Source organism: Gymnodraco acuticeps, unplaced genomic scaffold (genome assembly GCF_902827175.1).
Source record: "Gymnodraco acuticeps unplaced genomic scaffold, fGymAcu1.1, whole genome shotgun sequence".
Taxonomy (NCBI): domain Eukaryota; kingdom Metazoa; phylum Chordata; class Actinopteri; order Perciformes; family Bathydraconidae; genus Gymnodraco; species Gymnodraco acuticeps.
Window position 1 is genome coordinate 495,230 of NW_022990701.1, and position 13,967 is coordinate 509,196.

The window sequence follows — 13,967 nt, forward strand, 5'->3', positions numbered from 1 at the left end:
CCGTACCAGTCTGGTTTCAAGGCAGGTCACTCCACAGAAACTGCCCTCCTTGCTGTCACTGAGGAACTGCACACTGCTAAAGCAGCCTCCCTCTCCTCTGTCATCATCCTTTTGGACCTGTCTGCTGCATTCGACACGGTGAATCATCAGATCCTCCTTCGCACTCTCCAAGCACTTGGAGTTTCAGGCTCTGCACTTTCCCTCCTCACCTCATACCTCAAAGACCGTACCTACAGGGTGACTTGGAGAGGGTCTGAGTCCGACCCTTGTCAATTAATTACAGGGGTCCCTCAGGGCTCTGTTCTTGGTCCCCTCCTCTTCTCCTTGTACACAAACTCGCTCGGATCAGTCATTAGCCCGCATGGTTTTTCATACCACTGCTACGCTGACGACACCCAATTAATTCTGTCCTTTCCCCGCTCAGAGACCCAGGTCGTTGCACGCATCTCTGCTTGTCTAGCTGACATCTCTCAGTGGATGTCTGATCATCACCTCAAGCTCAACCTTGACAAGACTGAACTGCTCTTCCTTCCGGGAAAAGATTGTCCCACTCTTGAGCTAACAATCAACATCGGCACCTCTGTTGTTTCCCCGACTCAGACTGCAAGGAATCTGGGTGTGACCCTAGATAACAACCTGTCCTTCACTGCAAACATAGCTGCTACAACCCGCTGCTACAGATACACGCTTTACAACATCAGGAGGATGAGTCCCCAGCTGACACAGAAAGCGACGCAGGTTCTGGTCCAGGCTCTCGTCACCTCACGCCTAGACTACTGTAACTCCCTCCTGGCTGGTCTACCTGCATGTGCCATCCGACCTCTGCAGCTCATCCAGAATGCAGCGACTCGTCTGGTCTTCAACCTTCCTAAATTCTCCGACACCACGCCGCTCCTCCGCTCCCTTCACTGGCTTCCGATAACTGCTAGAATCCACTTCAAGACAATGGTACTTGCTTACCATGCAGCGAATGGATCTGGCCCTTCCTACATCCAGGACATGGTTAAATCGTACACCCCAGCACGTGCACTCTGCTCTGCATCAACCAAACGGCTCACTGCACCCTCGCTGCGAAGGGGACCCAAGTTCCCATCAGCAAAAACACGTGGGTTTGCTATCCTGGCTCCTAAATGGTGGAATGAGCTCCCCATTGACATCAGGACAGCAGATAGCTTACACACCTTCCGGCGCAGACTGAAAACTCATCTCTTTCGACTCCACTTCGAGCGATATAACTATTAACAAAGCACTTATATACTAATAAAGGGCTGGCTTATCTAAAGCAGAGTAGCACTTGAAATGTTTTTGCTCTATGAGGCCTGATGTACTTATATGATTCTGTTTTCTTCAAGTTTGTATTTTGTTGGTCGAACGCACTTATTGTAAGTCGCTTTGGATAAAAGCGTCAGCTAAATGCAATGTAATGTAATAATGTAATGGGACCACGAATGCCTAAACAGAACTTTAAAATCCATCCAGCTGTTTTTTGAGACCTATGAGTAGACAGACCGACATTACCATCCATAGCCGCTAGAGTGGTTTTAAAACTCTTGACCTACATGCTGTTTGTGCAAATGTCTTCACCCACAGAGGATCTAACTGGTCTCCTCAGCGTACATCTACAGATCGCTTTGCTAGGAGGAGCTTTACCAAAGGCCAACATTCAAGTGAACGGCTGAGCTGTCCTCCCTGCTCAGGGGCTCTCAGTGTCTGCTACGAGCTCTGGGGACCAGGCTAATGGAGCTAGTGACCGTTGTAGGTTAGATGAATTAGCCGTATCAGATCCCCATCTGTTGGCCCAGGTGGGCTGGCCATGTGACAGAAGGGCTGCATGCCAGCAATACTGACCAACATCTGGCCACCATATTTTCTTCCAATCTATCCTTTCATTTCTTTGCTCTTTGCCCCTCTTCTGTACGCCTTTGAATCCTTTAGAAGATGAGCAACCTATATATCCTGCGCTATAAATGTCTGCCTGAGTGCCTGAGGACAAGTTGAAAGAAGAAACCTAAGATCACAAACTACAAGAAGAGTAAGTGAGGGCTGTCAGACCAATGTAGGTCTGCAGCATGGTGAAGGGTATCGTCTTTATGGTCCTGTGGCGCTGGGACCACAGCAGGACTTTTTAATCAATCCAAAGTTAGATATGTTATAGACGCAGAGGAGGATGGGACACATGCTGGGAGGGAAGAGGCTTCAGCCTGAGAGAAGCAGGAGCGACTCAAGTCTTCTCCTTATTTTCAACTCTGATTCAATTCAATGTATGTCCTTCAACATTGTGGTCATTATTTTTAAGGGCCTCTCCATATTAAAAAAAAAAAGTTTTCTGTAGTTGACTGCAAACGATAACATGTCTGGACCTCTTTACCTGGAGGACACAGACTGTTGTTCGAATACAGATATTAAAGAGAGGAAGAAGGTGTAAGCCTTAATATACAAACTGTGGCTTTAGGCTTTAAGCTGAAGTCATCCCACAAGTGGAGTTTAAGAGTGACTGACAGTTTTGTGCAGAGAAGTGCCGGCAGTGTTGGAGGCCCAACAAACACAACGCTAAAAAGGATTACGTGGGTACATTCAATTATCCGGCTGGTAAACAATGAAAGTAGGGATGATTAATTTATGAATGGAAAGCAGTTATTAGAGTAGCTGAGGTCAGCTCTTCATTAAAAATGTATAAAATGAAATCAGTGAGGGTGCTGAACCTGAACATGGCGACTAACTCAACATCCCACGAAGAGTATCTCTCCTCTTCTTCAACTTTGTTTTCAATCCTGTTCTTACACAAAATCTTAAAAACTTAAAAATAAGAAAGGACTTAACCCATGAAAGCGTACAGACCCATGATTCGTATTTTGTACAAGAAAATCCTTCTGACTTGATACACTTTAAATGATATGCGCATTCTAGTCCGCTTCTAATTTGCCAAGTAAACCTTAGTCAACATGCAAACTAAAATGTGATCAATCCATCATTTTATCCTCGTAGACTTTTGTGAGAAAGTGGTAAAAGAACACATTCTTGATATATTGAGCTTGTTATGTAAGGTAACGGGGACCTTGACCTCAAAGTCTAATAAGTTCATCCTTGAGTTGAAAGGGCCTTGTGTTGCTGGCACTGAGGCATGAAAATGTAGAAACCCTAAAGAGTTGGAGCATAATATAATGTGCATCCTCCCATTCATCTTAAATGCTTATTTAAAGACTATATAATAGATATATGTGTGTATACGTTTAAAAGACGTCCTGCTTGCATTTCGTTTTTATTGCATTGTGTCAAGTACCATCACATTGATAAATCCCCTTAAAGTATTGATTTGTGAGTACATACAAGTTAAGACAACCACACCAAGGGCGCCAGTTTTTTTTAGAAGACATTTGAACGGTCTTCAACATATGATCTTTTAGGCAAAGTAACGTGGGGATCAGAATTAAGTTTGATAAGATAATTACAAAGATCAGGACAAAACAAGAAATGTAAGGAAGTGTTTTAAGTGTTGTGATGTTCTTTCTCGAGCTTAAACAAATCAAGTATTCTTTAACAGGCTCAAATAAAAAATGGTGTACAAGGTTGCAACCGTTTGTATACAGTATATATACACAGTTTTAATGCCTTGTGAAAGCTTCCCTCGGATAAGGGAACCGTGAGTCAATCCTGCCACAAGCAATACCCTGCCTTGCTGCCAGCGCTCTGTATATGTCATAACTTAGTCCAGGCAATTTTTATTTGATCTTATTCTACATTTTCTTTTACTGTAATCACGTGGTTCTAGTTCTCCTTTCTGTCTGGCTCATTCCTTATCCCTATATCATCTCATATAATCCTGACACTTTGACTATTTAGTCTTGTTTCCACGTAGCAGTCGGTGAATGACGGTGCAAAAATATTAGTATTATGTATTTACCTATTTATATATATATATTACAATTGCTACAAACATTCTATTGTATTTGTTTGTTTGTTTTCATCAGCCTCCCTGCTGTGGGTTGGGGGGGGGGGGGTATGTTTGCTGTTTTAACTATTTTGTAACACAATGCAACATTTGAATGAAAATGTTTCTGAAGAAAAAGCAAATGTTTGACTGATCGGTGCGTGAGTTCTGGTTATTTTATAATGAGTAAGCCAAGGGGGTATTTCTTTGTGCTTAGGAAAATACACATTAAAGTATTCTATATTTACATGGCATGCTATGTTTTCTTAGTGTGCAAATAAACCTTTGTGAAACTGTTTTCATGTGTTACTTTACAAGCTTTCTTTTGGGGATTTTATTTTTTACAAAATATGCTTTTAAAAAGGTAATAGAGACATAATCAGCCATTTAAAAAAATGGTGGGGGCATGTCCAGCGGTGTAAATGACACCAATGAACCCCATACACTAACTTCTCTCGTGAAATATATCACTTAATGCTTTGATTGTCGTCATATGACTTATTTGATTAACAATATTCTCATTCCTTTTCCCTGTCTTTGCTCAACCGCTGGTCTTCACCCTAAATCTGTCTCCACTCTCCGCCTGTTTTATTGATATTGCTTATCAATAATTAATCTGCAGCGGCGCGCCCACCCAACTTGTTTAGCAATGTCTGTCATCCTGCTGAATTAATGCAGGCCTGGATTAGAGTGGTGAGTTGGACCGGCGTTCCTTTGTGTATTGCAGCATCTGCGCCACACAAGAGACATGTCAGGAACTATAATGACCAATGCCACATTATCCACCCCCCCTCAGAGCTCAGGAAGGCAGAGGCTTAGAGGCCATCATCTCTTATCAGCTGGGCAGTGCAGAGTAGCAGAGACAAATATCTCATTATGGAGATGAGAGTAAAATTAATCAGTATCCGTAATGTCCATATGCCAGTAGGAAACTAAATTATGCATAGGAATAGATAATGAAGAGGAAACAAATCCAGAGTTATTGAACAGTCAATAAGCTTTTGTATGTCGGTGTTATTATTTCTATTATAATCTTAGTTTGTAATCATTTCATACGTTTAGTTTTGGGCAGAGACAGAAAATGTACGAACACCGTAATATATCTTTCCTGAGTGCTAGAAAGGCTTTATACGTTTTCATCCTACTTTTGAGTGATTAAACTAAACACAGCAAGCACCTCACTGGCAGTCTGCAGCCAATGTCCAATGTTTCCTTGTTAAGTGTCAGAAGCAAATGAGAACCAGCCTAATTACATTCCGTGCTCACATTAGAGCTAATTGCGTGGATTACATTTATTATGTAAAACATTTGCGGGAAAAGTGTGAACAAATATTTGCATAGCAAGTAGAACACAGAATATTTATAAACTCATATTTGCAACCATTTTTTTAATGTGCTCTGCAAACATTTAGTTCGACAGAACTCACAAGTGCAAACACATCTCAATTGCCCCCGATGAAACCTCTGTTGCTATGGAAACTCTTTGACAGCCAGTAGATAAATGAAACAACCTCGCACTTAGCTTTCCATTGGCACAAATCACCCAGAAACCATCGTTTGACGCAGACTTGTCCTCTCTTCTTGGGCTTAACATCACAGGTCAGGGGACGCTGCTGGTGTTTCTTTAAACTATGATGGAGTAACAGGGTGAACTCTGGGAAATTATACACCTCGCCCCTTTAATTATACACCTACACCTTTAATTACTCCTATAATTACTCTATATTTAGGAACCGTACATTACAGTGTGAGACAACTCTCACTACAATCAACTTTTTGTTTCACCAGATAAACATTTTGCATAACATATTTATCTGAAACAGGAGTTGGTTGATTTGTAAGATTTGCCGTATTATCCGCAAATCTGCTCCACTTCAACTACTGCTACAGTACAACTTAATACACTATGTGGCATTTAAACCTTTGAAGGAACTAAACATGTTTTCCTTTACATTCAAGGACTTAGAGATAAGAGATTTTACATGAATAACAATGTCAAAATAGGAAAAAGGAAACATCAATTATCAATTATATGATTTGTGTTCACACTCAATGCACTAATTTACTCTATAATGTTATTAAATCATGTATTCTGTACACACAACATATATTTCACGTATCTTCTCTTTGGACAGGGATCTTTCCTCAGTTGCTCTTCCTGAGGTTTCTTTCTTTATTCCACATTAAACATATTTATTTGGGGAGTTATTCTCTATCCAATGCCAGGGTGACAAAGGACAGAGGTTGTTGCATACAGATTGTAAAGTGGAGACAAATGTGTCATGTTGAGCTATATTAAATTGACCTGAGTTCATGTGTGTGTGAATAAATGTGTGGACAGATATGAATGTCGTACCAGTAATCTTGTCCAGCTCAGCCAAAGTCTCCTGGTAGGAGCCGATGATTCCTCCGTATCGGGTCATCACCTCTTTTCTTAAGTTGTCCCAGTGAGGAGAAAGCTCCCCCAGCTCCCGCAGGTGCCGGACCCTGCAGAGAAACACACATCCGTGAGGACCACCGTCAGTGACGTACACAAACATTGGTTAACTTGCTATATTGAAAAGCTTATTTGGGTTTAAAACATACTAAAACATAAAACAATCCAATGTAAGGGAGGATTAGTAATATGTGTTATAGTATGCTACATCTAATGTTGGGTCATAAGCATGCTTCCCACATTCTTTCAAATCAAAGTTTTATAGTTAGGGTATTACAAAATGATAAACAGTCCATGTCAAATACAGATGCAGAATAGTACATACTGAACCACGCACGCACGCACCCTAACCCTTAACCTTACCCTTATCCTAAACCTAACCAAGTCTTCACCCTAAAATTAATGATTCCCCTCATGGGGACCTCCATTTTGTCCCCATAAGGGAGGCGAGTCCCCACACGTGACTGTGTAAACAGATTTAGGTCCCCACAAGTATAGTAATGCTAGGACACACACACACACACACACACACACACACACACACACACACACACACACACACAACACACACACACACACACACACACACACACACACACACACACACACACACACACCACACACACACACACACACACACACACACACACACACACACACACACACACACACACACACACACACACACACACACACACACACACAGTCTGGCTAGAAGCTTGTGCTCACTTATCCAATCTTCCCTGTCAAATTCATTGCCTGCTCCTGCACTTTTTCGGCCATTACGCGTAAAATAAACCCATCGGGTGTTTACTGGTGTCACTGGAGTGATCTGTCTCCTGTCCTTCATCTCGTTGTACCTGCAGCCTAAGGCTAAAATCCTGTGTGCTCCTTCTGTAGGAAATAACAGGGGCTGTGCATGAGTGTGACCATGTCTTTGTGTTATGGGGGAACAATTTCCCTGCGTACGACCCTCTTCCATTGGTTAATTATTTGCATCAAGTGACATCAGATGGACTTATCATTGAAACCAGCCCTCAAGCATCCATTGAAAAGTAAATTGCAGCTATATTACAGAAAATTAGAGGTTGAAGGAGGTTCAATGTGTAATTGAGGAAAACAAACATGGTCATATGCATTGCTTTCATGATAACAGGCCCAATTTTCAGTGATTACACCTCATACATTTTGTATAATGTATGTCTTGAAATGAAAGGCTGCACGCTCGCTGGCCCGACTTATTGTTAAGACTGAGAATAATTGCTTGAATGCATAATGTAGTAGTTATTTCTTTGTTGTAGTTCAACTACTACAACAAACATGAGGCGCTGATGGCCTCGCCGGACCATTTCCTGGTCTCCTCCAGGTAAGGAAGATATTTTTAGATTACTTTGAAGTATTTCAATGCTAAGCAGAACGCAGTAAAAATAGCCGCAGAGATAAAGAGACAGAGTAAATCAAGGTCATTGTATCAAAGTTAAGATCAAACCCAGTCTTTTAAAGGGTTTCAGCCAAATCACTCACATGGCCCTACAGTGTATGTCGTTTTTTCATTTTAAATGTAATTTTCTTTTAACCCAATTTGGACTAGAGCTAGACTTATACATTGTGTGATATCATCTGTATTTATACAAGCCTGCAGGAAGGTTTAGACAGACCAATCTGATGCTAAACTCACACGGCACAGTCTCTCTTTTAATCATGGAGCTGTGCTTAAGCAGTCAGTGCTCCGCTCACTTTGTGGCTGCATGCCTGCTGCCTTTGTTGTTGTTGTTGTTTTGATAGCCTTTCCAAAAGCCCCATCTCCACCTCCAGCCCAGCATCACCCTGTAAGCCAGCAGCCCACCTGCTCCTGGGGGTAGGTATTTATCGTTGTTACTCGCTCTGTTTCCCACTGTTTCCTTGCGGGAAGGCAGTAAGTAATAAGTGATTGCAAATATATTATGCCAAAAAGGATTACGTTAAAGAACAGCATCTCCATCACATAGCTGGCTTTGAGGAAGCACTAACATGTTAAATGATCACTTTCAAAGGGGCCCTGTTATTCACGTACACATTTGTATTTCATGCCTTACTGTGACATGTTTACATGATTTCATTTCTTATACTGCCTGCCTCTTTTCACCCTCTGTCTGAAACCAGAGCCCAGTCTGCTCTGATTGCACTGGAAAAAATGCTGCTCCAAAAACAAGTTAAATAATAATGAGATCAAGTTTTCACTTGAAATGAGTACAAAAATCTGCCAATAGATCGAGACAAAATGTGCTTGGTTAGATTTCTTGAAATAAGAAGGGATATTTAGATAAATTAGACCTTGTAATTAGCTGGGAGAACTTTAACTATATTTGACCAGAATCAGGAAATGTTTTGTTACAATATAAGCTGCAAATGCATCAAAGTTTTCTATTTTCTGATGTTAGTTGGTGATTTTCAAATACATATGTGTTTCATCTGAGATACAACTCAAAATTAGATGTTTTGACTTAACAAGATGATGCATTGTCTAAAGACAAGACCCGATATCTCACTGCAGTGTTACTGTACTTCTGAAGTTATTGTGTAAAGACATATTCTGACTAGATATTAGACAAATATACTTGGCGAGATTTCGAGTTTTTGTAGTGTGGTTAGCTGGTCGGCTCTGTTGTGATTGGTGAAGGGAATTGGAGGGATAGAAAATGAGTGCGTGTTACATATTGATGTCACTGTGTAATGGAAGAAAACAAAGGAGGTGTTTCAGGCAGGGGGGGGGGGTGTCTGAAGGGAACTTTGGAATTGTAGCCTTTGCAGACCATTTACATGCACAAAAACCCACTTAAAAGGGATGTAACGATATATCGAATATCGCGGTAAAGAAATGTCTCAATACCGTCGTGAGACTGACAAAATATACCGCAATTCTTTTTTTAAAATATATTTTCTTTTTTAAATAATTTCTTTTTTTTAAAAACCTTTATTCAACCAGATGGTCCCATTGAGATCATCAATCTCTTTTTCAAGGGAGACCTGTCCAACATGGCAGCAAGTAGGTTACAACATGAACATAAAACAACAGATAACACAAAAGGACATCATATTTACAGGGCTACATGCACATAGAGACATTGACAAGTACCAACAGTATATTTATATCTCGCCCTGTCAATAAGCCTCACCTTCTTGGCAAAAACTGTATTGTTTTTGAAGTGGTGGAGAGACAATGCACAGTTTGACCCACTGCTGTCACCCATGGCCAAAGCATATCTCTCTGTCCCAGCAACATCAGTACCAAGCAAGAGAGTTCTTTCCACAGCAGGGGATATTGTAAACGCCCAAACATCCCAGCTTCTACCTGGAAATGTGGACATGCTCATATTCCTAAAAGATAACCTTGATGACGCTGAGTGAGTGAGTTAGAGTTGAGTTACTAAAAAACTAAAGTGAAACTTGAGTTATTCTATTGCAGGGTCTGATTATTATATTGTTGACACTTTAAAATACTACTATCCTACTAAAATGCTGTACAGATCAGATTTATTATTTAATAAAGAAAAACAATTCAAGTAAAAAAACATTCACATTTTTTTTTCTTTATTTTTCAATATCGCGATAAATATCGTACCGTGGACTTTTTATCGCGATATTATCGTACCGTGAGTTTTTGGTATCGTTACATCCTAAACACTAATACAAACTTTTTAAATGTGATGACTAGTATGCATGTTGATCACAATACAAGGAAAAACATGCTTACAGATTGTTTACTAGGCCTATATGTCAATATCAGTATCGACCTCAACAGCCCAGTGTTGGACAGGCTGCAAACACCACACATGAATTCTCATTACATCAAATGTCTTGGAAAAAGGCAGAAATCTCCGAAAGGGTGGGATATATCAAATATGGCAAATTAAACCAAATATCATCTGCAGGGGATGCAACAACTAGAGGTAATTGAGAATATGTATTACAATGTGGGTAAACTGACTCTTAATATACACACACTCCAGCACAGTATGCAATCAGCTTACTTCATAAAGCAAACATTTGCTAATGATCTCAAGCCCCGCTAAAACAAACACTGAGCCCCCTGTAAAACAAATGTTACATCACATACAACACTTTACTCATTCCTCGCCTCTGTGTACTTCTAAATAAACCTGCAGCTGGAAACAACTTCGAGGCGGAAAGGCGCCACGTGCTGCACGATTCTGCCAACACGCTCTGCAGGTGGTCGTCAGTAAGTTATGCTTATCAACGGAAGATAGACAGGGGGCTTCCTCACAAAGGGAAGTACACTCCAGATTACAGCAGCAGCACAGGCATGCGTGTGATTTAAGGTTATTCAAAGGAAGCATCATTTTTGCTTTTGGTGTATAAGTAGTGCATGAAATCCTTCTGAATTATCAAGTGATTGAAACAGAGATCAATAATCATGTTTATTTACAAGATGGTTTAGAGATGAACATCTTTGTATATGAGAGTGCCATTAGGAGAAAAATAACTTTTAACAATTATTTTACATAAATGCAAGCTAATGGGCAGCCGCTTTGAGGTAGATTCCTCAAGTAATATATTTGTTCCCGCATAAACACTTGAACACCATGAATGAGCCATTATAACCTTTTAACCCTTAGATGCAGAAGATTACTTGAAATATCTTTGTAATTACATTTTTTTTATCATTTCATATTCCAAAACATGTTTTGGATATCATGCCATTCAACATTTTAATTTACATTTTAAGAAATTGTAGTTTTTGTATTTCTACCCCAAGCTTCCATAAGTGGGTCAAAAATGCATTTCCTATGGAATCCTATGAGAAAACGGTTTTTTTCAAAATGTAAAAAAAATGTCTAAAATGATAAATAGTGAAAAATTAAATATAAAATATTTCTAGTGTGAACCAAAATATAATACTAAATATTTTACAAGTGACTTTTCTTAACCAAAATGACAAAAATGACATAAAAACACATATTATTCTAATACGGGTCCTTTTTGACCCACTTATGGAAGAGGGTCCAGTCACTCGTGCATCTAAGCCTTAGATGCACGAGTGACTGGACCCTCTTCATAAGTGGGTCAAAAGATCGTAGACCCTTAACCCCTTAGATTCTAAGGGGTTAAGGGTCTACGATCTTTACTAGTTTCCATAGAATATGCAAAATAGTACTTGATCCTTACATTGCCCTTTATTAATGCTATTCACAATTGTCACTATGGATCTAAACTCTCTTACTATACCTCTCAGCCACCGCCATTTGTGCATCAAGTTTTCATTTTGTGTTGGGAAGTTTGGAGTGGAGGGGTCAGGGTGGATGATCCCGCTTTGAATAAAAAATAATGGCTAAAATAATGGGGAAACATATCTGCTTGCTAAATGAGTGTGATAAGGCAGAGGGCCTAATCAGAGGCCTATCAATTGTCTGGAAAGTGAAGGTGCGATTGGGGGAAAGGTGAGATAAGATTAGCTGTACGCATGTTACAAAGGTCACAGCGTCCATCAGGTCTGTTCGTGTTACCTCTAACCGCAGACATCTGGAAAAAGTGTTCCATCAAAAAGTAAAATATCTGTAATTTAATTTTCATGGTCCAATAGTTTGGGGTATAAAATACATTGTGGATTACCGCCCCATTCAAAACCACTTATTTTTGTTCTCTCTACATAGATTTTATCTTTATTTCATGCAAACACCGATGAACATTCCTTGTTTCAAACTACTTGGCAATAAACATTATTCTGATTTACATTCATACTGTGGTGAGAAATGATAAAGTTTTACATTTTATACACTAATATATATGGCTGGTTTGTTTTTAAACTATTACAGTATATATAATGCCTGATGATGAATGTCTGACATTCATCAAATATATATATATATATATCAAACAATTGCATTCTGTTTGTATCACTTAAGTATACGTAAACGATAATTAATAAGTAGATTCAAATAAAAATTGAATTACATTTACAAAAATGATTGATAGATGAGAAGAAGGCAGAAAGGGAGTTAGAGTTAATACAAATTCAAAATGGCTGAACACAATGATTGGGATTTAATTCAAAGACACGTGGTGGCTGATATATTCTAATCATTCATTTTGACTCAAACATTATGCTGGGAGAATTAAGCGACGGACAAATATCAAGTAGAACAATATGCTCAAATTGACTTGAACAGATGACTGGGGCAACAAAGACCTTCATAAAGGCCTGACATGCGGCACATATATTTCATGGTGCGTTATAGTGCCAGTTACATGTAATCACACAGGGCTTTCTGTGTGTGTGTGGCGCGATACAATCTGCGTGAGAAGACTGAAAAGAAAACCCTTTGTTTACAACCCTGCAGCTTGCATCGAAAAAAACAAAACCAAAACCAGACCTATCCAACCAGCAGTCATTAATACTGATCCTGGACGTAGAGAACAATTGGAAACAGTGACGCCGCATGTCACAATGTCACCTGTATGATCTTCAGTTGATATACAATCACGGTACGTATTATTAACAAGCAAAGAACGGACGTGATTTTTTTCCACTAATGAGAAAGCAGACAGCTCTTAATGAATGCGGTTTAATCGACACCCACACACTGACACTTTGCTACACATGCATTCATTATCTGTACACACACGCGTGCACACACAAGAGGAGTCATAGCAGCTTCACTGGAGGAAAGAGGGAGAATCATCCACCTCAGTGCGCGCAGATTAAAACACGACTGTAAACATCAAAGCGTACAAACAGAAAGAAGAAGCATCCAAGATTATCTCGGAGTGGTGAAGCAAACTAAGCCACGCACCATCCGCCGCTGCTCTCACAACTTCGCAGCACTAACTGAATCATTAAAAAAAAACCGAGCTAGCACCAGGGTGAGGCTGGCTGACAGAATCGGCTAAATGGAGAGGCACCGTGGAGAAAGACAACATTGAAAGAGGATTATAAGAGAGATGCTTAACCGAGCTGGAGATACGGTACACGTCCCTGTTAATAAACAAACATTGCATGGGAGTCACGCTTTGGAGCCTGCTGTGTGCTCAGGAGCTGTATTAAAAAGATAAGTCATTTAGTAAATAATCTATAATTATCTTCTAAATGTTGTTGTGATTTAAATGATTTAAATTTGTAGACGAGCTTATATTTTATTTAAATAGAAATCCGGGTTAGAAATGATTTTTAGAGTTTCATTTTCTTTAGCGTAATCAACTGTGTAACCTTTCAATAACTCTGAACGACACTCACACTACCTTACTGCATTTACATATAAAAAACACTGTGGATTGCGTTGTGTTGAAATGTGCTTCATAAACTAGCCTAACCTTGATACATATATTTTCTACTGTTGATACGTTTACATTAACTCTTCATATTGACCTTTTTATTTGAATATATTACATTTTTATCATATTTTAACTCATGTGTAATGGCTGTTAAAACGCTGTACATTTCCCAATATGAGACAACAAGCAGTAAATCTATTCTAATGTGGGAACCATGGTCTGGGAACAGTAGCCTGGCAGAGGCAGGTACACTGATAACACATCATGGCTAGTCAATTAGTCAATGCAAGCTGTGTGATTGCTTCTGTGTGGAAGGTTTCTCAATTCTCTAAT

At 39.7% G+C, this 13,967-nt stretch overlaps 1 protein-coding gene across 8 annotated transcripts in view; it reads right to left on the reverse strand.

The window, feature by feature from the left end:
• Positions 1 to 13,967, reverse strand: part of inpp4b (inositol polyphosphate-4-phosphatase type II B) — a 318,245-nt gene that overhangs the window by 65,478 nt on the left and 238,800 nt on the right. For all 8 annotated transcript variants that reach the window (XM_034231259.1, XM_034231261.1, XM_034231260.1 and 5 more), the window contains one exon: positions 6,285 to 6,415. In XM_034231259.1, the coding sequence (XP_034087150.1) occupies positions 6,285 to 6,415 (131 nt within the window). The remainder of the gene's footprint in view (positions 1 to 6,284; positions 6,416 to 13,967) is intronic.